Here is a 19,840-nt window from a genome sequence, read left to right on the forward strand (position 1 = left end):
ACAGTATTAAACTCACTGAATGTGGCTTCTACAAAATACTGTATAGAACAAAAGACAAGTCCATTCCAAAGCCTCCTCAACCTAACTCAGCCTACTGTTAGCCAGAACTTCGAGCCAAAACTCCCCTCTTAGCCTGCTTTACCTGGCAACTTAAAAGAAAACTGTATCTAAAAAATAGGTTTCTTCATAGCCTATACCTAACCCTACTTTTTTAAGCATCACCTTTGAATGAAAACTGAATCATGTTTCTGTTGGTTTGAGAAGGACCTTAGGGTGTCACCTGTCAATCAACTCATATGTTTTCCTCTGAAACCTTCTCTTTCCTTGGCTTTCTTTTTTTGTGTGTGTGTAACTATTCTTTTATGGTTTTCCTAACTGTTCCTTCAAAGCACTGTTCAACATATCCACAAAATTACTGGGGAAAGGGGAGAGGATTTCTACTTCAGGTCTCATTGTTGTACCTTTCTTTCCAGTTCTTGCCTTCAAACAAACAGCTAAGAGTCAGTACATAGTATTTTTGGAACACATGTAATTAATGCATTGTCTCTGCCCTGTTTTTTTAAGAGCTGCTCCTACAGGTGCCAGACAGAATCTGACCAACAGCACCACAACGTAGCACAACATGCAGGTTTGCTGTCAGAACTTGGCTATCAAGCTGCCAGGTAAGGATTGTTTTGTGTCATTTTGGAAGACTGTTTGGCACTGTCCCAGGTTTGGAGCTGACCTAATTTTCTACTGCTTGACCAATGCCCAGACCAACTGAAAAAGTCTGCCACATCTTAAAGTGAGTTATAAAAGAAGAAAATAGGAATATAAAAAAAGAAAAAGTCTCACTGAATAAAAGAAAGTGAATCTCTTAGTAGCAGTCTGTTCTCTGCATACACCATGCATAATAGTAAATGGTCATCAGCCTTAACAGAGCCTCTGCACTACACTTCTTTAAAAGTATAAAGGATAACTATAGCTGAATACATTCTCGATTTCCCTCAGATGCTCTTATTACATTGCTAAGATATAAGTTAATTCAATTGTCCATTAAGAAGATTCAAATTATTAAATCATACTTGTGTAGTTGTTTGCGTCCCTGCAGAGCACGTAGAAGTTGGGTATGTTAACTCAGCACTTCCACACCGTAATACTATTAGATTTCTTTGAAACAGAATTCAGTTTTGAATAGCTTGACTGTACAAAAAAAGTGTAAAAATGTTCATATTTTTATTATTTTTTTTTACGCACTTAACATCTAAGGGACTTATGCATATCAATGCAATTCAACTCTGAAAATTACTTTTTTCATGAAATACAGTGAAATGAATTATCTGAAGAATAAAAACCCACAGTCCAAAACAGATTATAAGGCCATCTCTTAGTACTAAATGATTTTTTTCTAACGAAACAGCAAAATTTCCAACAACAGCCATTTTTTATATGTGGCATGAAGTGAATAATGTACAATGCACAGCTGGAAATCCCATCATCACTGTTTGAGTTCCCTGACAGTGTGTAGTCTCTACATTACACAAATTATTTTCATGTTCACAGGCTATTAGATGTCAGACTCGGGGAGGTAAGAGGGAAATGGAGTCAGAAGCTCCGTGTTGGGCATCTCAGCTTTGCACAAGAGTGCAAATGGGCCTCACTACCACTATGCACTAGTAACTTGGTTTAGGTATTTACCATGAAAATCAGTCACAACACATTACATCAAAGCAAGAAAGACTGTGACACAGTAAATGTAACTTTATGAAGCTATATTCTTCAGAAATATTCTGCAGTATTTAGCTACTTAGTGGATTTTTTTTTCCCCTAAACCAGAAAAAAACCCAACCCATCACACACTTTGCACCAAAGAAGTTCCAGCCATCATCTCATGCAACTTTCCAACTATTAATACATCATACCTGCAAAACGCTTTCTAGTTTGGTTCTTTCCGTAAGAAGCAATTCATATTCATTGTTGCAAGTTCTGCGGATATCATCCTTTTCACTTGCAAGTCTTTGCTGTTGTTCTTTCCACTTCTGCTGAGCAATATGAAAGGTTTTCTCAGTCTCTGCCACCTTCTGCTGAAGCTTTTCATTCGATACTATTGTTTACAGAAAAAGAGAAAGAAAGAAGACAAGTAGCACTGCGAAGCATGTTCACAAAGAAAATGTATAATGATAGTCAGTTCTTCTGTGTATTGTGATATCCTGTGGAACACACTGGAACATGAACACTTCCAGCACTGGAGAGCACCACCTTCACTACAAAGAAACAATCAAATTTTGCATTCCTATAGCATCTTTCACACAACGACATAGGAACGCTTTAGAGATTTTTATAAACCAAAACTCTTCTCCTCTTGAAAAAGAATAAAAACTTGAGATAACTCTTTCAAATGAGGTCTCTATAGCATGGAGGACTTAATTTCAGATTTCTACAACATTTGACCAGCTTATTTCCAAATGTCTATTTGATATAGATATTATTCTGTATCAATTAATTTTGAGCTCAGTTTACGTGAAAGTAAAAACAGGCACCTGCCCCATGAAAGGGACTATAGGAAAACCTAAAGCAGGTTGGGCTAGCGAGCAAAGGCTTAGCTTTTCCAAGGAAATTTACTGGTGCTCAAGAGATTTAAATCTTCAGCTCAGCACATGCCCTGAGATAGGGGAATGTTGTACATACTCTTCTGCGAAAGCTTAAATGGTGCAGACACCTTCATTACCTATGCCTATTTATTTAAGCAGTTTTAGTAGGAACTTTGCTTTATTTTACAAACTGGCTTTCAGATGAAAGTACTTTGTATCAGCTTTTCATTTTGCTGAATACAACTAGCTACATTGGCATTTAAGTGATCACCACTTTCTAACAGATTTTTATTTCAAATTCATTCCAGTTTTCTGAAATTACTCCTAGTTTGAGAAGGATAAAATGAACAGAAGAGGCATATTAAGATGACGTAGAGAATCAGTGGACATAATGATGGGAAAGGACTACCAGAGGGCAGAAAGTCAGGCCTCACTGAGAACAGCAGAAAAACAATTTGGAGGAAATACTGAGGAGGACAAGCCACAAATGAGGCCTTCTGTCCAAGGAGCTGAGTCGGGGTCACATCAAAGCACCAAATGAGGTGAGGAAGGCTCCAAATGACCAGGGAAAACAAGTGGTGAGTTATAAAATGCAAAAGAATTGAGAAGCAACACCATTGTGATTTGAATTCTTTGGCACCTGTCACAGAAATAAAAAAAACAGTTTGAGGGATTTCAACCAATGTAATTTACTGTCAATTAATAGACTTGTAATTACTGATTCTGGTATTGAAAGAAACTAACACACACACACAAATTTAGGAAAAGATCCCTTGCCTCTGCAAAACCTTTCCTACCCCCTTTCTGTTTTCCAGTCCCCTCACCACACGTTAGCCCAGTCCCTTCAGGGAGGTAACAGGCAGCACAGCAGGCTGGGGTCACTGTGCTGTGGTTCCTCCATCAGGAACAGTCCCTTTTGAGTCCTGCCTCATGGCGCCTGCATGGGTGGTCACTACTTTGGCCCCAGCCCCTGCTCAGGCTGCTGCTCTGCTCCTATGTCTCCCGCTGTTTCTTTTTTTCTCCTCCTCTTCTTCCGGGACGAGCTCCAGGCAGACCCAGACCTCCTTCCTCCCACACAGGTTGCCCAGCAGACATGCACCCACCACCTGCCAGCTGTGCCTGATACAGCAGCCAATCAGTTTTCTAAATCATAAACTGAATCACAAAATAAGATTTCAAGTATTTTAAAATACACACACACTACTCACTTCTAAACTGGCAAGCAAACTAGCAGTAAAATGAGCATGCACAGAAAGAAACACAGCTTTCCTCTAAATGAGAAACTAGGGGTTCAAGTCTTCAGTTTGCAATTGTAGGGGAATTTCGAAAGGGAAAAAAATGCCTTCATCCAGTTTGCAATTTGTAAGATTTTTTGGTTTTGTGTTCTCCAAAGGAGTGAAAAGTCCAGCTTTCTTATTATCTTAAAAACACCTGGTACTTCAAGCACTTGCAAGTTTCCAAGTCTCCTTCCATTCTTAGGAGGATAAAATCTCCATGAGGAGTGCTCTAAACTCCTCAAGGAACACCAAAGGTTCAGCAAACTCACAAATGTATCTCCTGTACTAGATTAAAGGTATTATACTTACCTAGGTAAGTGAAAATGCACCTCACTTACTTGTAAGAATGAGAAATATAGAATCATAGAATCATTAAGGTTGGAAAAGACCCTTAAGATCAGCGAGTCCAACCGTTAACCTATCACTGCCAAGTCCATCTATACCATGTCCTCGAGCACCGTATCTATCCGTTCTTTAAATACCTCCAGGGATGGAGACTCAACCACTTCCCTGGGCAGCCTGTTCCAATGCTTGACAACCCTTTCGGTGAAGAAATTTTTGCTAATATCTAACCTAAACCTCCCCTGGCGCAGCTTGAGGCCGTTTCCTCTTGTTCTATCACTCGTTACTAGGGAGAAGAGACCGACCCCCACCTCACTACAACCTCCTTTCAGGTAGTTGTACAGAGCAATAAGGTCTCCCCTCAGCCTCCTCTTCTCCAGACTAAACAACCCCAGCTCCCCCAGCCACTCCTCATAAGACTTGTCCTCTAGACCCTTCACCAACTTCGTTGCCCTCCTCTGGACACGCTCCGGCACCTCGATGTCCTTCTTGTAGTGAGGGGCCCAAAACTGAACACAGTACTCGAGGTGCAGCCTCACCAGTATCTCTCTCTCTGTTGAGAAGGAACAAGGAAATCTGAGTTTCTGAATACAAAACTAATAGGAAAAAAATGCCTAGGTAAAAACTTTCCCTTCCACATACTACTGTCACAACACAGACATTCCATTACCTATAAAAAGAGAAACAAGGATGATGAGAAGAAAAGAAACCAGACGTGAGCAATGAAAAGCTTGAAACATGTGAAAAGGAGAAAGAAAAGAAGCAGTCTGATGAGAACTTCTGGAAAAAAGTTGTTGGAAATAGTGCAGACAAATGAATAGGAATCAACTTCTATTCTGTTTTTTTCCCCTGAAATGGAAAAGGAAGAAGTGTTGGACACAGTGATAACTAGGATGTGGAGACAGCCACCATGATTACAATTCTGTACAAGGACAGCAGTGAAAGAGGGAACACTAGGAGGTAAGGGGCAAGAGGAGAAAGGGTTGATAAGTTTAGCAGGTTAGTTTTAATTCATACGAGACAGCAAGTTCTGTAAACTCTTATGAGTTTAAAAAAGCAGATGAAAGAGAGATAGGAAAGATAAAAGAGGTCCAAGAAAAACAGCAATAACCAGAAAATTTAATTAAGTCACTGCTTCTCATTTGTCTTCCTGACTTGAAACTGACTTAGCCTTCGTTCCATGTTTGCTTTTTTGAAACTTACCTTGCAGTTCCACAAGTTTGTTTTTTGCATCACTTAACTCCTCTTCTGCAGCATACATTTTCAGACGAGCCTCTCTTCTGGCAATTGCCAATTCATACTCCAGACTTTGTCGAACAGCCTCTCCTTTCTCGATTTCCGACCGTAATTTTACTATCTGGCTTTCATAGCTACACAACTAGAAAATAAGATTTGTTTCAGAAAACTGGTAACAATGGTCCTTTGAAAAAATGCAATATGTTACAGAAAAACACCTACAGAATATTTTTAAAAGATATTTTGAATTGCATTTACAGCTGCCTTCTTATTCCACTTGAATTTGAAATACAGTCTTGCAAATGCATTATTTCTGCAGATTTTAAGTACTTTTACTGTTTTTTATGCAAACTGTTCCTATTCCTAGATGAATTTCATGTACCTTAAACATAGCCCTGCCTTTTTCCAGAAATACACTACCTTAAAAAAATAAAAGTCATAACACTGTCGTCTTCCTGCACCTCAAAGGAAAAACTGCAGCAACAGAAAGATTTTATTCCATAGGCAATTTTCTGGTAACTTTCTTTAAATTTAACACTTAGAAAAACAGTCATGTTGGGATGCTAGACTATCAGACACCTAATAACTCACAAGTATACATATGAGCATAAAATTCAGTCCAGTAATGTTCAGCAGTCAAACAGAACACTATTAAATTTAACAGACAACAAACTAAGAATGGAAAATGCTTCAAAAAGTGGTATTATTATCCAGATTAAGAAACATAGTCTAGTCATTGCTGCCAAAAACAGGGTCCAGAAAATCAAGTTCAAGCTATTTTAACACAAGAAGGTGGAAAGTAAAACATATATTTCTTCAGAACATCTACTAAGTAGCCCCTTCACTTCAATAATATTGTGTGTACGTAACTTGAGCACTTCCTCTACCTCTAACTATACAGTGAATGGATAGGGAAAAAAAAACAGCCTCAAGTAGTTTATCTACTTAAAATGCAGCCTGACTTTGTGGTGCAAACCACAACAGCAAAATGGTGCAGAAGATCCTTGTGCACACCCAGCTTTCAAATTCTCAATATATGAGGTGGTTTGTTTGGGTTTTTTTAATCCAGATAATTCTAGTAATCTATTTAATAGAACAACCCACAGTTGATGAAGCAATGGGAAAATAATGAATTAACTGCAGCACAAGAGCAAGTCCTTGTAGGAGGAGCAGGAATCACTTAATTTGGGTACACACCCCAATAATAAATCGATATGGAACAGCAAACTTGGTTTTCTTGGCTGGATTTACCCAAAACAGATGAACGAGCACCCACATCGAGTGCTCCTAGGAAACTGCTAAGAGCAGAATTGTTACCCATAGTACTAATAATACTTCTGCACCAGCACAGTTTAAACCAGGACAACAGCAACAAATCCGAAGCCAATTACAACTACTGCTGTACTCAGTGCCCACTTTTCCTTATGTACACTAGTGCGAAAGCTGATATTCAAGCTGAAAAGATTAAGTATTTTCTTACTACTACTACTTAATTTCAATACTAGTTTGCTACAACAGCATCGGGGAAAACCTTTGTAATGCGGGTAAATTATTTCCCTACAAACAAAGTTCTCCTTAACAAGTATGAAGTTATTGACGAACACATCACCACACATCTACATTATTCACTGTTACAGTTATTGAAAACTAAATTTGCACAAGCTGAGACACTGCAAGACTGCTAAAGGATATTCTAGCTGGATTTGGTGTACACACACAGAAAAATACTGTACTAGGTTTATGAGTTGCAAATGATTTCTGCAGAATTAAAATGATACTCTAATACCTTGCAAAAAAATATAAATAAGAACTAAATAAGATCTTTTTATGAGGCTAGATTCAAGCTGTGGCTTTTATTTATTTGTGTCACCAGGCAATTTTATCTAATGAACTACTGGTAATGGCAGTGACTCCTTTCCCTGCAGAAAATTTGCACTCTGCTTGGTGCAACTTCAACTACTAACAATGCCAGCAGAGGTGCTGAGAGTTCCTATGAACAGGTACGAGAGGTCTGCACAGCTTCACCTTCCTTGCTATTTTTCAGCTGACTGTGCTTTTGATACACCACGTGACAGAATTATTTTAATGAAATAAGATTACTTTTATTCCAAGAGTAAAATAAAGCAAACAAAAAAGTCCTTACTTCTTGATTGTGTTTAATGGTTAACTCTAATTTTTCTTTCTTAGCTTGACAGAGTTTCCTTCTCAGGTCTTCAGCCGTGTCCAATTCTGATTCATTACTATTTTGTAGTAACTGTGACTCACTCTTGGCATTACGTAAGCTGCAAAATATGAATGTTTTCAAAAAACAAGAGTATTCCTTTTATGTTTTAATGCTCCCTTATTTCAATGATCAGATTGTGAGCCCAAAGTTCTAAACATTTACTTAATTAAACTTATGCCACACAGTTGTTGTCATACTATTGCTCTCTGAAAAAAGGGTTGTACACAATTGCTTATTGTGGAAGAGATGAGAGATATAGCAGCAGGAACTTAAAACAGATATGCACTTTAGATTTCCCCGAGTTGATTTAAGCATAACATGCTTTTTGGTTTTTTTTTTTTCATTACCTTTATTATTCATTCAATAAACTTTCAGGATGCTTAAAAAACATCATTCCAACCACTTACATTAAAATTACTAGCAACTTTTTGTCTGTCTCCTGCACTAAGGAGACATTTTTTAACATGAATTACCATCTCAAAACCACCTCTGTCATGAAACAAATGCACATATGTGGAACAGAAATCACTTTTCCACATTTTTTCTTCAAAGATATATACATTTAAACCACACACACACAATTGATCACAAACACATACAAATTAAAGGTCTAGTCCTCTAAAATACCCAGTATCTTCGTGTCCACTACTATTTCAGTTAAAAGAAAATCTACTTGGCAGTTAACAGGATCAGCCCTTGAGCACCACAAGCAATATTAAAATCACCAAAACACACTTTTATATGTAGAGTGAAAAATAAGTATAAAAATACATATTCAATTAAAAGAAACTATCTTGATAGTCTTACGTGCAATTATTGTAACTTCAAACTGGATAACTTTTAAATTACGTCAGGAGTTAAAAATCAGTTTTCACATTATTTTATATATGTCAGTTTTCACACTATTTTATATATGTAAGACTGGCTGCAATAATTAGTTGCTCCACACAAAAGCACAAGTTGTCAGGATCACTAAATATGAAATACACTGTAAAGAGAAACATGATTAAATTAACCACAGTCGGCATCATTTCATACAGAACCGAAAATACTAAAATAGCTTACCTTTGTCTACATGAAGTCTTAAGTATTAATTAAAGAAATAACAGTCTACCAAGATTTAATTCTTTGTCTTTTCTAAATACAAAATGACCACTTTACCCCTAGGTTTGTGCACAGGCACCATCAACATTTTCCACAACCGAGACCTCTACCTGATGATACATGTTTTCTCACATAAGTTGACTAGCAAAAAGACACAAATGTCATGAACAAGGGGAACAGTAATTTAGAGTATGTGTTGCCTTTAAAGACATTACTAATAACAAAGGATGAAATTTCAGTTTTTTAGCTGCAGCCTATAAATATTTTATAATTTAATAAATTCTAAGAGTATTTCCATTTAAAAACAAGATGGACTTCATCTGTGAGATCAGAATAATTGTGTGTCATCAGTAATTGTTCCACAGGGTGCCATATACTGCAAGAAAACCACAAGCATATTATTAGGTTTCACTGTTTACTATGGGAGTCATACCCAAAGGAACCAACAGGACTCAAAGGGCAAAAGACCAGCAACAAGGTAAGTAAAATCACATATCATTATTTTAAACGACGCTTAGCTACTGCAATAAGAAGATATGGTGGTAAGTCAAGCAGGAAATAAGAAGGATCTGAACAGCCAGAGCACCTGTAAACTGTATAAAAGCTTGTTTGTAGACATCACATAATAGGTTTGGGAGACCTTTATTTTTCTGTGGCTGGGGAAAACAGAGATGAAAGGCAGGCAACTAATCTTATTCAGAGATGATGCAAGAAGTATTGATCTCAACTAAAGATAGCTAAAGGCCAGATAGCACCAAAGGTAGCAAAGCATGGGTTAAGGAGGAAAACAGAACTCAAACTGAAAACTGGGGAGGACTAGGGCAAAGAAACAAGGGTTATGGAAAGGGTAACCATTTTGTTAGTTTGCAGGCAGCAGGGAGGTCGTTTTTCTTCTTTAAACCTGGTGATATTTAATACTTCTTGCATGGAGAGCACACTGAATGCAAGCAAAGGAATGAGTACTTTTTAAGTCAATTAAAAAACACCTTTATATCTTTAAGTACATGACATTGGTTTGTATGGCAACCAGCTTTCAAGAAAACTGTTCCTTCCAACTCCTCTATTAATTATCCAGGAAAAAAAAAAAAAAAAAAGATCACAATGGAGATATCTACACAATAAAACTTACTCAGTGGAAAATTTAACTGTGATTAACTGTTCTGCTTAACTGGACTGGGGCAGGGGAGGGGGGAGTATGGGGAGAGGGGATCAAAACACAAACAAGTTACAAAACATCACAAGTGATACCAAGTTAGGGACGTTACAGAAATGAAAAAGAACATTAAGACACAACAGCACAACAGTAACTACTGGGGAAAAAAGCATTAAACGCCTTTTTAAAATAGTATTTTCTGCACAGCTTCTAAGCTCACAATGCCACTACCGAAAAATTAAAAATATAAAGCAGAAAACACTAGTTTTGTTCTTAGTTTAGAATCAAATTGAATCAGCTACTTTTTTAAAAACAAACAAACATACAAAACAACACCCCCAAGGGAATATTACTATGTAAACCCTCTCATTATTTTATTTGTCTATTTAAAACATTTTCAAATAAAATAGAGATTAGCCTTAAGAATTTTTATTTCTGTGATATTTTCTTTAATCATCACAGAGCCACCAGCTTTATGAAAGCTTCATACTACCTATTGTAGGAGATTCTTGCTTCCATATTCATATTACAAGTAGAAGTGCTACAAGCATAAAGCTCTTGGAAGCTTAAATCAAAGACAACCAACCACACAAAATCCCTGGAAAGTTTCACAGCACGTATGATTTGCAGTCTTACAGGAATTCAAAGAATGCTTGTACTTCCATTTTCATATATTAATAGCTCATTGATTATTGGTTTGAGCTAAAATACCTATTTTACCAACTACACCTTTCATCTAAGACACCATTTTTAGTAGTACTTCAAGATTCTTCAAGAAAGCATATAAGAAGGTGACATAGCTTTTGAGTTCTACACTTCAGAATGACTTTCTGTAACTCAAACTTTAAATTCCCATTCACTTCACAAGTCAGCTAGTTACAGTGAACATAGAACACTGCAGAAAAACAGTTTCTCACTAGCTTTTCTTCCACATCTAGTAGAATGTGTAGAGAATTTTGTAATAGAGAGAAATTTTCTTTCATTTATTACCTAGCAGTGGAATCTAGCTAAACTTCCCCAGCTAAAGGAGTAGTCTGCAGTCTGATTTCCTAACCAAAGTCCATAGTCAGGCAATTTGCTGTTCCTATATATAATTGGCAGTTTTGTATAATCAGGCTTTAGGGACAAATAGCTCTCACAGCTAACATAAACAGAATGAATTAAAGCTTACTTTATTTGTGCCAAAGATGAAACACATATCAGGTTATAAAAAATAACAGCTATGTGCAAGGCTTAAAGCCGACCTCTACCACCTCAGATAATGCAGAAAACCATTCTGTAACACCAGGTCAGTGTTCCTAACTGCAGACAGGAACTCCTTCTATCTCTAAGTCACATCTCCTACGGTCGTGTGAGAATTCTTGCACATCAGAGGGCCAGTATGCACCCCTTCAAGAACATCTTTTCATCTTGCGACTATATTGACATGGCACAGCTTGAATGTACCACACCATATCTGATTAATCTTCAGTCTGAATTACATAATTTCAGGGATCTAGAAAATAAACCACAAAAACATGAACCATATTACTAGATGTAAAAATACAGACGTGAAGCTCACCATTTAGCTTCCGTGACAGTGCAGCTGACTGGACAGGACAAACTCATGATGTCCAATATGTAGCTTTTTAAGTCTATAAACACTGGAGAACGAATGTCATCTTCAAACATATATACTTTTAGTTGGCAAGCATCAAACGTTACTCTTTTCCATATCACAAAACCATTAAAACCTGTAACAGAGACATGCTTCAGTTTATTTGGCAACATAATAAAAGAATCATTTGTTAACACTCACGAACAGTTACCGAACAGTGTTACTACTACGTCATGTGAACAACTACCACCAACTGTAATTTCACATCAGTTGTAGTCAAAAAAGAGAATTGCCCTGCTAGTCCTTTAAGCCTGAATACTGTAGACAAAAAAAAACCCCATATTCTGTAGAGTATCCACTGCCAGGGTTTTCAGAAAGATATCAATAAAAGGTGTTATGTTTGCATAGATTGTTCCCCTACATTCCCTATTCCCCTAAGAGGATCACAAACTCCATTTTTCTTCAAAATAATTCTAAGGGAGAGAAATACATGTACTGTGATTTTTTAAGTAAGTCAGTATCCAAGGGTTGCTGTCTAATAGCACCCTTTAACATAGTAAGGCTTCTAACTGTTTCATAAACCTGGAATTTTCTATTTCAATGTATTTTTATTGCATTAGATATATCAGCAATATTTAGGGGTATACAGGCGGAATATTAAATAGAACTATAAATCAGCTTACCTTTAGAAGAAACTCACTAATTTAGTCTTACTGATAAAAAGAAAGAAATACAGATAACATAACACAGACCTCAAAAAACCTGCAAGATTTACTTCCAGTTGAATAGCAAACTCATTTATGGGTTCTTTCCATTAATTAAAGCAAGGTAACATGAAGAATAAGCTGTATTCAACAGTCAAGATTAATGAGCCATGAACTTTGCTTTTGAACTCCACAGCAGATGAACATCCATACTAAAGTCCAAAACAAGGAACTAGCCTGGATTCCATCTTTACCATCTCTGGCTTGCAGCCACATGTTTGCCACAATCTACTTCTGTCAGACTGAACACAGAAGTACTTGGTGTAGTATATTAACTATAAACTGATTTTGTTCATTCCAGTAGCCAATAATCTGCACTAGAAATACGAAGAAGAAAAAATGCATTTCTGCTTCAAACTATAATTTTAACAGAACATGCAGCAAGAATAAATGTATTATTTCTAAAACCTTTTTTTTTTTTTTTTTTTTTACAGAAAAGCATAACAACTGCTGCCCAGGGTTATCATACTGCTTTATATTAAAATATGCAGTTATTGCAAAGTATCTTCAATATCAAGTGGAGTAATATGGGAAGAAAAGTACAACGAAGTTAACAGGTTGCTTCAGTTTCTTAATAGAAAATATCTAGATGTATCATTTGTGATTTTTAAGATCTACCCATCAGAATTCACTTTGGTACCTGTGTTCATAAGCCTCAAAACACAAAACTACCATACAACTGTCACCCACACTCCTAGAGAAAGCAACAGAGCTTTCTTTCCAACTCAACTGAGAAAACAGTTGAAGACCTGAAAGTGTAGACAAGCCTATGATACAATTGCTAGGCACACATTAAGACCCATTAAATAATTAGTAACTTGCAAACTAAAAACTCCAATTTTATATGACAGAAGAACAATCCTGACAGAGTATTTGTAGTATTGTACTCAACAAAGATCAACTGCTTGGATAAAAGGAAATTGTGATATCAGGATATGGGAAACTATGCCTCTCTCAACTGTGCCCAATTTTCACATTACAATGTTGCTCTGAACACTGAGAAACTAGTTTTTCATACCGCCCTTCTAAGCTTTATTGCAACCCGCACCAAAATCTCACAATGAACAGCACAAAAAAATAGGTATAACTAAAAGACTTTCTCACAAATCTGTTTTTTCACCTCAAGAATAGAATTCATTAACTCTACCCAACAACCAATAGCCGCAGTGAAAAAAAAAAAATCTTAAGGCTCAAAACATAATCAAAATGTACTCTGCCACATCCACATCATTCTCCAGTTGCAAAACTACCTGAAATTACTCTGAAGTTACATAGAAGGAACAAAAAAAAAAAAATCTAAAGAATGTTTTCTGGGAATGCTAAATGATTTTGAATATGCAACCTTCCTCTGTTAAAATATGTATCGATAGCTAGTTTGTTAGCACACAGATGTATACACTCCAAAAGCGTGCTATTTCACTTAGGGAAAAAAGTATTCAAGTGGCATGGAATGGCTCGTAGGAGCCCCACAACTAAACAAAACTGTGTAAGAAGTGCTCGTTCGAGGAGTTAATACGTTTGATGGGGATCACCTACAAAACTGGTGTCATATTCTCCTCATGAACTTCTGAATATGCTTAGCTAACTTTAGCAAGGCCACTGATTTAGACTGGATATAGGAAAGGAATTCTTTACTGTGAGGGTGATGAGACACTGGAACAGGTTGCCCAGAGAAGTTCTGCGTGCCCCCTCCCTGGAAGCGTTCCAGGCCAGGCTGGACGGGGCTTTGAGCAACTTGGTCTAGTGAAAATGTCCCAGCCCATGGCAGGAGGGTAGGACTCGATGATCTCTGAAGGTCCCTTCCAGCCCAAACCGTTCTATCATTGAGGCTACGCAAAACAAAACTGACCATGACCTTAAGATGTACTACTTCAAAACGTACACAGCCAGGCGTAACTCACATATCTGCACTGGAAGCTATAAAAACTCACCAGCAGTTGTTTCAGCTGAAAGAATCACTAGGTTTTCATTAACGCGGACCAGAATTTTTTTGCAAGCTAAAAATCAAAGCAACACCATCGCTTCCCTAGGCTCACACCAAGGATGTCACTGGTTTAAGCGCCCGCGGCACCCGTGGCTCAGACGGTGTGTCTGGCAGGCCGGAGCCCAGGCGCGGCGTGCAGGCGGCGGAAGGGAGAGCGGCGACGGCAGCTTCAGGCTCGGCGGCAGCTCAGGACAGGGCTCCCGCAAGCCCCCGGCGCGGCTGCCGGCAGCCACCCGAAAACCGCCGCCAGCGAGAAACCAGCACGGAGCTCCGCCGCCGCGGCCGGGCGCTCCGTCCACCGAGCGCCGCCAGCCCGCTGGTGCCGTGCAGAACGGCCCGACGGCCCTCCGGAGGGACTAACGCCGCCGCGGCAGGCCGCCCCCGAGCCCTGCGCCAGGCGCCCGCCCCGCCGAGCCGAGCCGAGCCGAGCCGAGCCGAGCCCGAGCCGCCGCCGGCCCCGTGGCCCCGCTTCGCACGGCCGTTAGGGCCCGGAGGGAAGGACGCCGCCACGCCACGCCCCGCCCCGCCGCGCGCCGGGCCTTCCCAACGGCAACTTCCGGCTGCGGCGGCGGGGCGGCGGCTCCGCCCACCCCTGGAAAGCGGCGCGCGGCTGAGAGCGCGGGGAGCCCCGGCAAGGGGGGGGCGGGGGGGCGGGGCAGCCCTGCAGCGGCCGTGCGCTGCCTCGGGCTCCCGCCTCGGCTTCCCGCTTCGGCGGCGCCGCGGTTTGTGTCGCCATCGCGCCCTCCCCGTGAGGAGTTGCGCCTCGTCCCGTTTCGGAGTTGTTTGGGGGCCACGCGAGTGCTTGCGGGTCTCCTCGGCCACCGCCGGCTGCCCGCAGCCAGGCCGCTCCGCCGCCGGGAGGGTGGCGCTGGCCGCCGGGCGCCTACAGCTGGGCAATGCCAGCCGTGCGTTAGGGATACTGAATCCCTAAAATCAATAATAGGGAATATATGCATAGGAAGTAAAAATGACCAACTAAGGTGAAAGCCGGACTGAGACTTGAATGTCCTCAAACCCAGGGCGGCGCGTGCGTCACCCAGATTATCTCGAAGAACAAACGGGTACTGATGTTGGAAGGCGGTGGGACAAAATCACAGCGGGGGGGGGTCAATGGGGGAGATGGGTGACGAGGTTACCACTCCCCTTCTGTTTGCCTCACTGCACAAATGGAAATGTTCGTGCGGAGCATCTCCTCAGCCGAGATTTCAGGCCCCGCGTGTAAGCATGCATGATGTCAAACAACAGCACAAGAGGCTGAATAAAATCCACCCTACAACATCCTAGAAAAATGGACGAGGTATTCTTCTGGAAAGTGTCACAGGCTGAGGGGAGTTAAAACAATCTTAAGTTAACATGTTCAATAACTACCATTGACACTGTAAGCGGATACACATTATGATGTTAGAGTAACAAGTAATTTGAAAGGTACTATTTATACGTACTCTTTTACTGTTGATACGTGACCTGAATTTCCACAGGCCATAAGAAATCTGGTTCCTTTTGCATGAGCAAAATTGTATTAATGCTATCATGAACCACAAAAAAAAAAAACAAAACATCGGTAAGATAGTCTCTTAAAAGAACATTGGTCTGCATCTGAAGAAGAAAAATGTATCACGATGTCCACAGATCACCAGGTTATCTAGGAAAATATATAATCCGCAAATGACCAAGTTAATCTTAGAAAATATACAGTCCAAAAATGACCAGGTTATTTGAGAACACACAGTCCAATCCAGAGGATGATCAAGTCACCTGAGAGACAATAATACATTGACGGATAGTGCACAGAGTGGGCGCATATGGCAACACAGAAAAAAAAAAAAAAATCTTCTGTGGGAAACTGAGTTACCTTTGTCTACAGAGGGGATTACATAATTTAACTGTAATCAAAGTTAACCCCAAGTAATAGCGTAGGTGGGGACATGTGAAGATTGGATATATAAGACTCCAGCGAGCGTACACCGTGTTCCTTCAGCGCTGGGTATGCAGCACCCATCAGTCTGACGGGCTGCGTGTACTGTACTGCTGCTTATGTAAGTACTGTTTTCTCATCACTACGGGGAGCTGTGCTGCATTACCTGTTCTCGGGTTTTCTAGGTTGTATTCGGTGTGGTAACCCCCTCTCCAGCTTTGGTGTGACTGTTGAATTTGGATGCAACAACTGGAAGCAAGCAGAACAAAGTCTTAACCTTTCTTCAGACTTTTGAATCTAAAGGTCTCAGATTTTATAACGTCAAAAAATCTAGAAAGAAATACTATTAGCAGTTTAAATTAAAACATAGTTTATGCTTATGTATATATATTTATAGAAACACATAAAAATGGTTGGGGTTTTTCTTCTAGTTGGAATTCCCCAAAAGGAGCAAAATTACACTAAAGATAGTTATTTATGAAGTTAAAATTAGCTTATATTAACCACAGAGCTACAGTTGGTCCTCACTCAGGAAAACACTCATACTGAATTCAAAGTACAGCTAATTGCTTTGGCTTACAGGTCAGCATGACTGACTTCGTGATTGCAAGTACTGCCATAGCACTGAAGGTGCCCTATCAGTCTCTATCCCAAAGTTGTTTCCTCTTGCTTATAACTGCAAAAATACCACTTTGGGCTAAGGTTTTCTAAGATGCGTGGTGAAGTATAGCCTGATACTGATATCCTTCAAGGTACAGATTGAAGTTTTAATTGTAAGAGACAAAAAACTCCACAATATTTTACACCCTCTAAGTCTCAAAACTTCATTTCTAGTTTGTGGCCCAACTGGTATGATTGGCTTTTAGCTGTGGTTTTGCTACTTCTGCACCATGCAGTTATTTTAAACGTCTTGTGCCTAATCAAGGAAGTTCTTTGCCCAGGTGCACAAAATTGGAAGATTTCATTACGTTGCAGTTCTTTTAAAAAGAGCATGGCATTTTTTTGCTGATCAAAAATACTACAGTGAACAGGGCTTCCTCTCTGCTGTTGTCTGGTAAGTAGTCAAAAATTGAACATGATGAAAAATGGCCTCGGCTAATGAAGAAATACAAATTATGGGATAATACGGAAGGAATCATAGACATTTAACACCGTGTCTGCAAGTTCTGATGGGCTTTGGCACCATAATAGCTTACTAGATACTGAACCAATAAGATGAGTTTATCTGCCGAAAATAACACACGTATCATTTTTTACCTTGATTCAGAAAAATTACTTTAGACACAATACTGCAGTTGCATGCATGTCACTAAACAAACACGTTTCCTTCCTCCCACACTGAAAAATACATCTCATACATATGCTGTCTTAGGCATTTCTTCACAGTTCAAGCAATATTTTGGTCTAAAAGCTACATATATTCAGGATGTATGTTTTTTTAAGAAAGGTGGAAACAAATCAGAGTTGTATCACACATGGAATTCAACATTAACTTATTTCTTATTCTTCAGAGAGACCTGTTCATGATGTGTTTAGAAAGAGCGCTTGATGTTCCAGAAAAAGGAGGGGACAACGTGGTGCTTCAGTGTGGGTCTGGCCTTGGCAGAGCAAGAAGCAATTGCTTCACTTGCAGGCAGGATACCAGCCTGCTGCTTTGCAGTGCGGCCTACCCCACACACCTGCAGGAAATCAGTTGGAACAGCTGTTTCAAACAGGCAAGCTCAAGACCTACAGCTCCTCACGGGAAGAACTGTTTTTCACCCCTGAAGTTCATTCACAGCTTGTAACAACTTCACGTGTTATCAGTGCACTGACCTCTGACTCGGGCATCAGGTGGCAGGTCTGGCTGAAGCTCTACAGATTCTACAGATCTGTCTACGGATTCTACAGATTCTGTCATTCAAAATGAAACCGTTTGCTAAAAAATGCGGATATGCTCCTTAAAGTTGAATAGCATCAGCATGGCATGTTACTCTCCTTCAAGTACAGTGCCTGGATTGCAAAATATACGTTTTTTTTCTTTCTGTTGCATCTGTACTTGAACAGTTCAACCTTGCATTTACTTAACACGTACAAATGAGCCTGACTACACACAAAATATAACTTGTTCGAACAATTTTATTTTTCACCCTTTAAATCAAATTTTACTTTGTTTTCTTTACCTTTAAAAAATGCTCTAGTCACATTAGTCTCTTTTGAAGAACACCCTACTTTTGTATGCAACCAAGTCGTCTTGAGTTTCTTTCTTAATTAGGAAAAAAAGAAGTATTTTCAGCTGCTCTTCACTGATTTTAATACAAGGTGCAAAGCTGCTGACTCCTGAGAAATGTCAGATTCAAAAGACTGCTTCCAAAGGCTGAGGAAATTAGAATGTCCTCATGAGATTCCAAAAGCATTGCTTCGAAACTAAAATAGGAACTTATTTAATCTGAGATGGAAGACAAATGTAACTATATGATTAACGGAGTAGTGACTTAGCTAAGGAAACCCCTGCTGATTGTCCGTTCCCGCATAGCAAAATATTAATATACACAGTTTTTGCAGTAGTCAACACTTTCTCATTTAGGGAAAAATATGAATCTTTATGTATTGCTGAAATAGCAATGATTCAATGCAGTGCAATAAGGACTTGCGTATCTGCCAATGCAGATACAATTTATACCACTGTCCAACTTTTATCTTCCTCTAAACAGTTCTAGATGTACAGTCTACCTTAGTCTTAATTTTTTTAAACAACTTTTGCCCCAAGTGGTCATCCATTTGTGCATAGGAAGAAAGTTTTTTTTTCCAGTCTAATATGTTGACGATCTTCTATTTTCTGATGAGCTCTTGTCTAACCCAGTAGAAACTTGATATTTATGTCAGGGGTATGAGCTTCACTGCTTCCAAGAAAATCAACCAAATTTAACATGTTGAAGCCACTGGAAAACAGCAGTTTGCTCCTGCTCCACAGAGAAGAAGTAAAGTTTTGCAGTTAACATTTACAAACAACCTTTTTGCATTTGAGGAGAAGAGAGCCTAGAACAAAGCACAGCTTGCTCTGTGGCAACTGCAGTCGATGTTTTGGGCCTGACTTGAGTTTCAGTATCAAAACTGAAAGCTGTAAGATGACTCTTGCGACAAGGACTCATCTTTGTCTGCAAGTAGGATGGAGGGCAGCTGGCAGAAAACGGGCCTGTAGAACTTGTGCATCAGGCTGCAGGCCAAGGGTGAGTGCTCAAGCACAACACGGCTGGGCCTGCCCCTGTGGGGCAATGTAATTGTGTAGGAAGTAGCTTTTTGTGCCACTACTCTTACAGCCTTTTGCTATTTTTGGCACCCGTGTTAGCACAAACATAGGGTGCAGCGACTTGCAGGTGGTGCCGTGTGGGAGCGTCAGACAGGGGCAAAGACGCAGGGAGCTGACAGGCCGGCTGATCTTTGACACAGAGGGAGAAGGACGAGACCCAAGAGGGCACGCAGGCAAGGAGAAAGAAGCTCTGAGCGAAAATCCGAGGTCTTCTGTTTGAGGAAGGGTATTTGTGGGGGGAAGCGTGGGGAGGCAGGAGGTGCCCGGTGCCGTGACCAGCTGACGGGCAGGGGCAGGAGAGGAGGGCGCCGTGGCCGAGATGCTGGGAGGCCGAGCTTAATACTGGCAGGTGAACAAGCCAGGAGAGAGCAGACATGGAGAGGAC

General features: G+C 39.9%; 1 protein-coding gene across 5 annotated transcripts in view; it reads right to left on the reverse strand.

Annotated features, from left to right (window-relative positions):
- CCDC171 (coiled-coil domain containing 171) overlaps window positions 1-14,771 on the reverse strand; it is a 168,759-nt gene extending 153,988 nt beyond the window's left edge. For all 5 annotated transcript variants that reach the window (XM_087742166.1, XM_087742164.1, XM_087742162.1 and 2 more), the window contains exons 1-5: window positions 14,199-14,771; window positions 11,468-11,639; window positions 7,569-7,707; window positions 5,393-5,567; window positions 1,902-2,083 (exon numbers count right to left, since the gene is read on the reverse strand). In XM_087742166.1, the coding sequence (XP_087598292.1) occupies window positions 1,902-2,083; window positions 5,393-5,567; window positions 7,569-7,707; window positions 11,468-11,577 (606 nt within the window). In that variant the 5' untranslated portion in view covers window positions 11,578-11,639; window positions 14,199-14,771. The remainder of the gene's footprint in view (window positions 1-1,901; window positions 2,084-5,392; window positions 5,568-7,568; window positions 7,708-11,467; window positions 11,640-14,198) is intronic.
- Window positions 14,772-19,840: the final 5,069 nt, after the last annotated feature.

Source organism: Nipponia nippon, unplaced genomic scaffold, assembly GCF_047370975.1.
Source record: "Nipponia nippon isolate SJK-2023a ecotype South Korea unplaced genomic scaffold, ASM4737097v1 scaffold_8, whole genome shotgun sequence".
NCBI lineage: Eukaryota > Metazoa > Chordata > Aves > Pelecaniformes > Threskiornithidae > Nipponia > Nipponia nippon.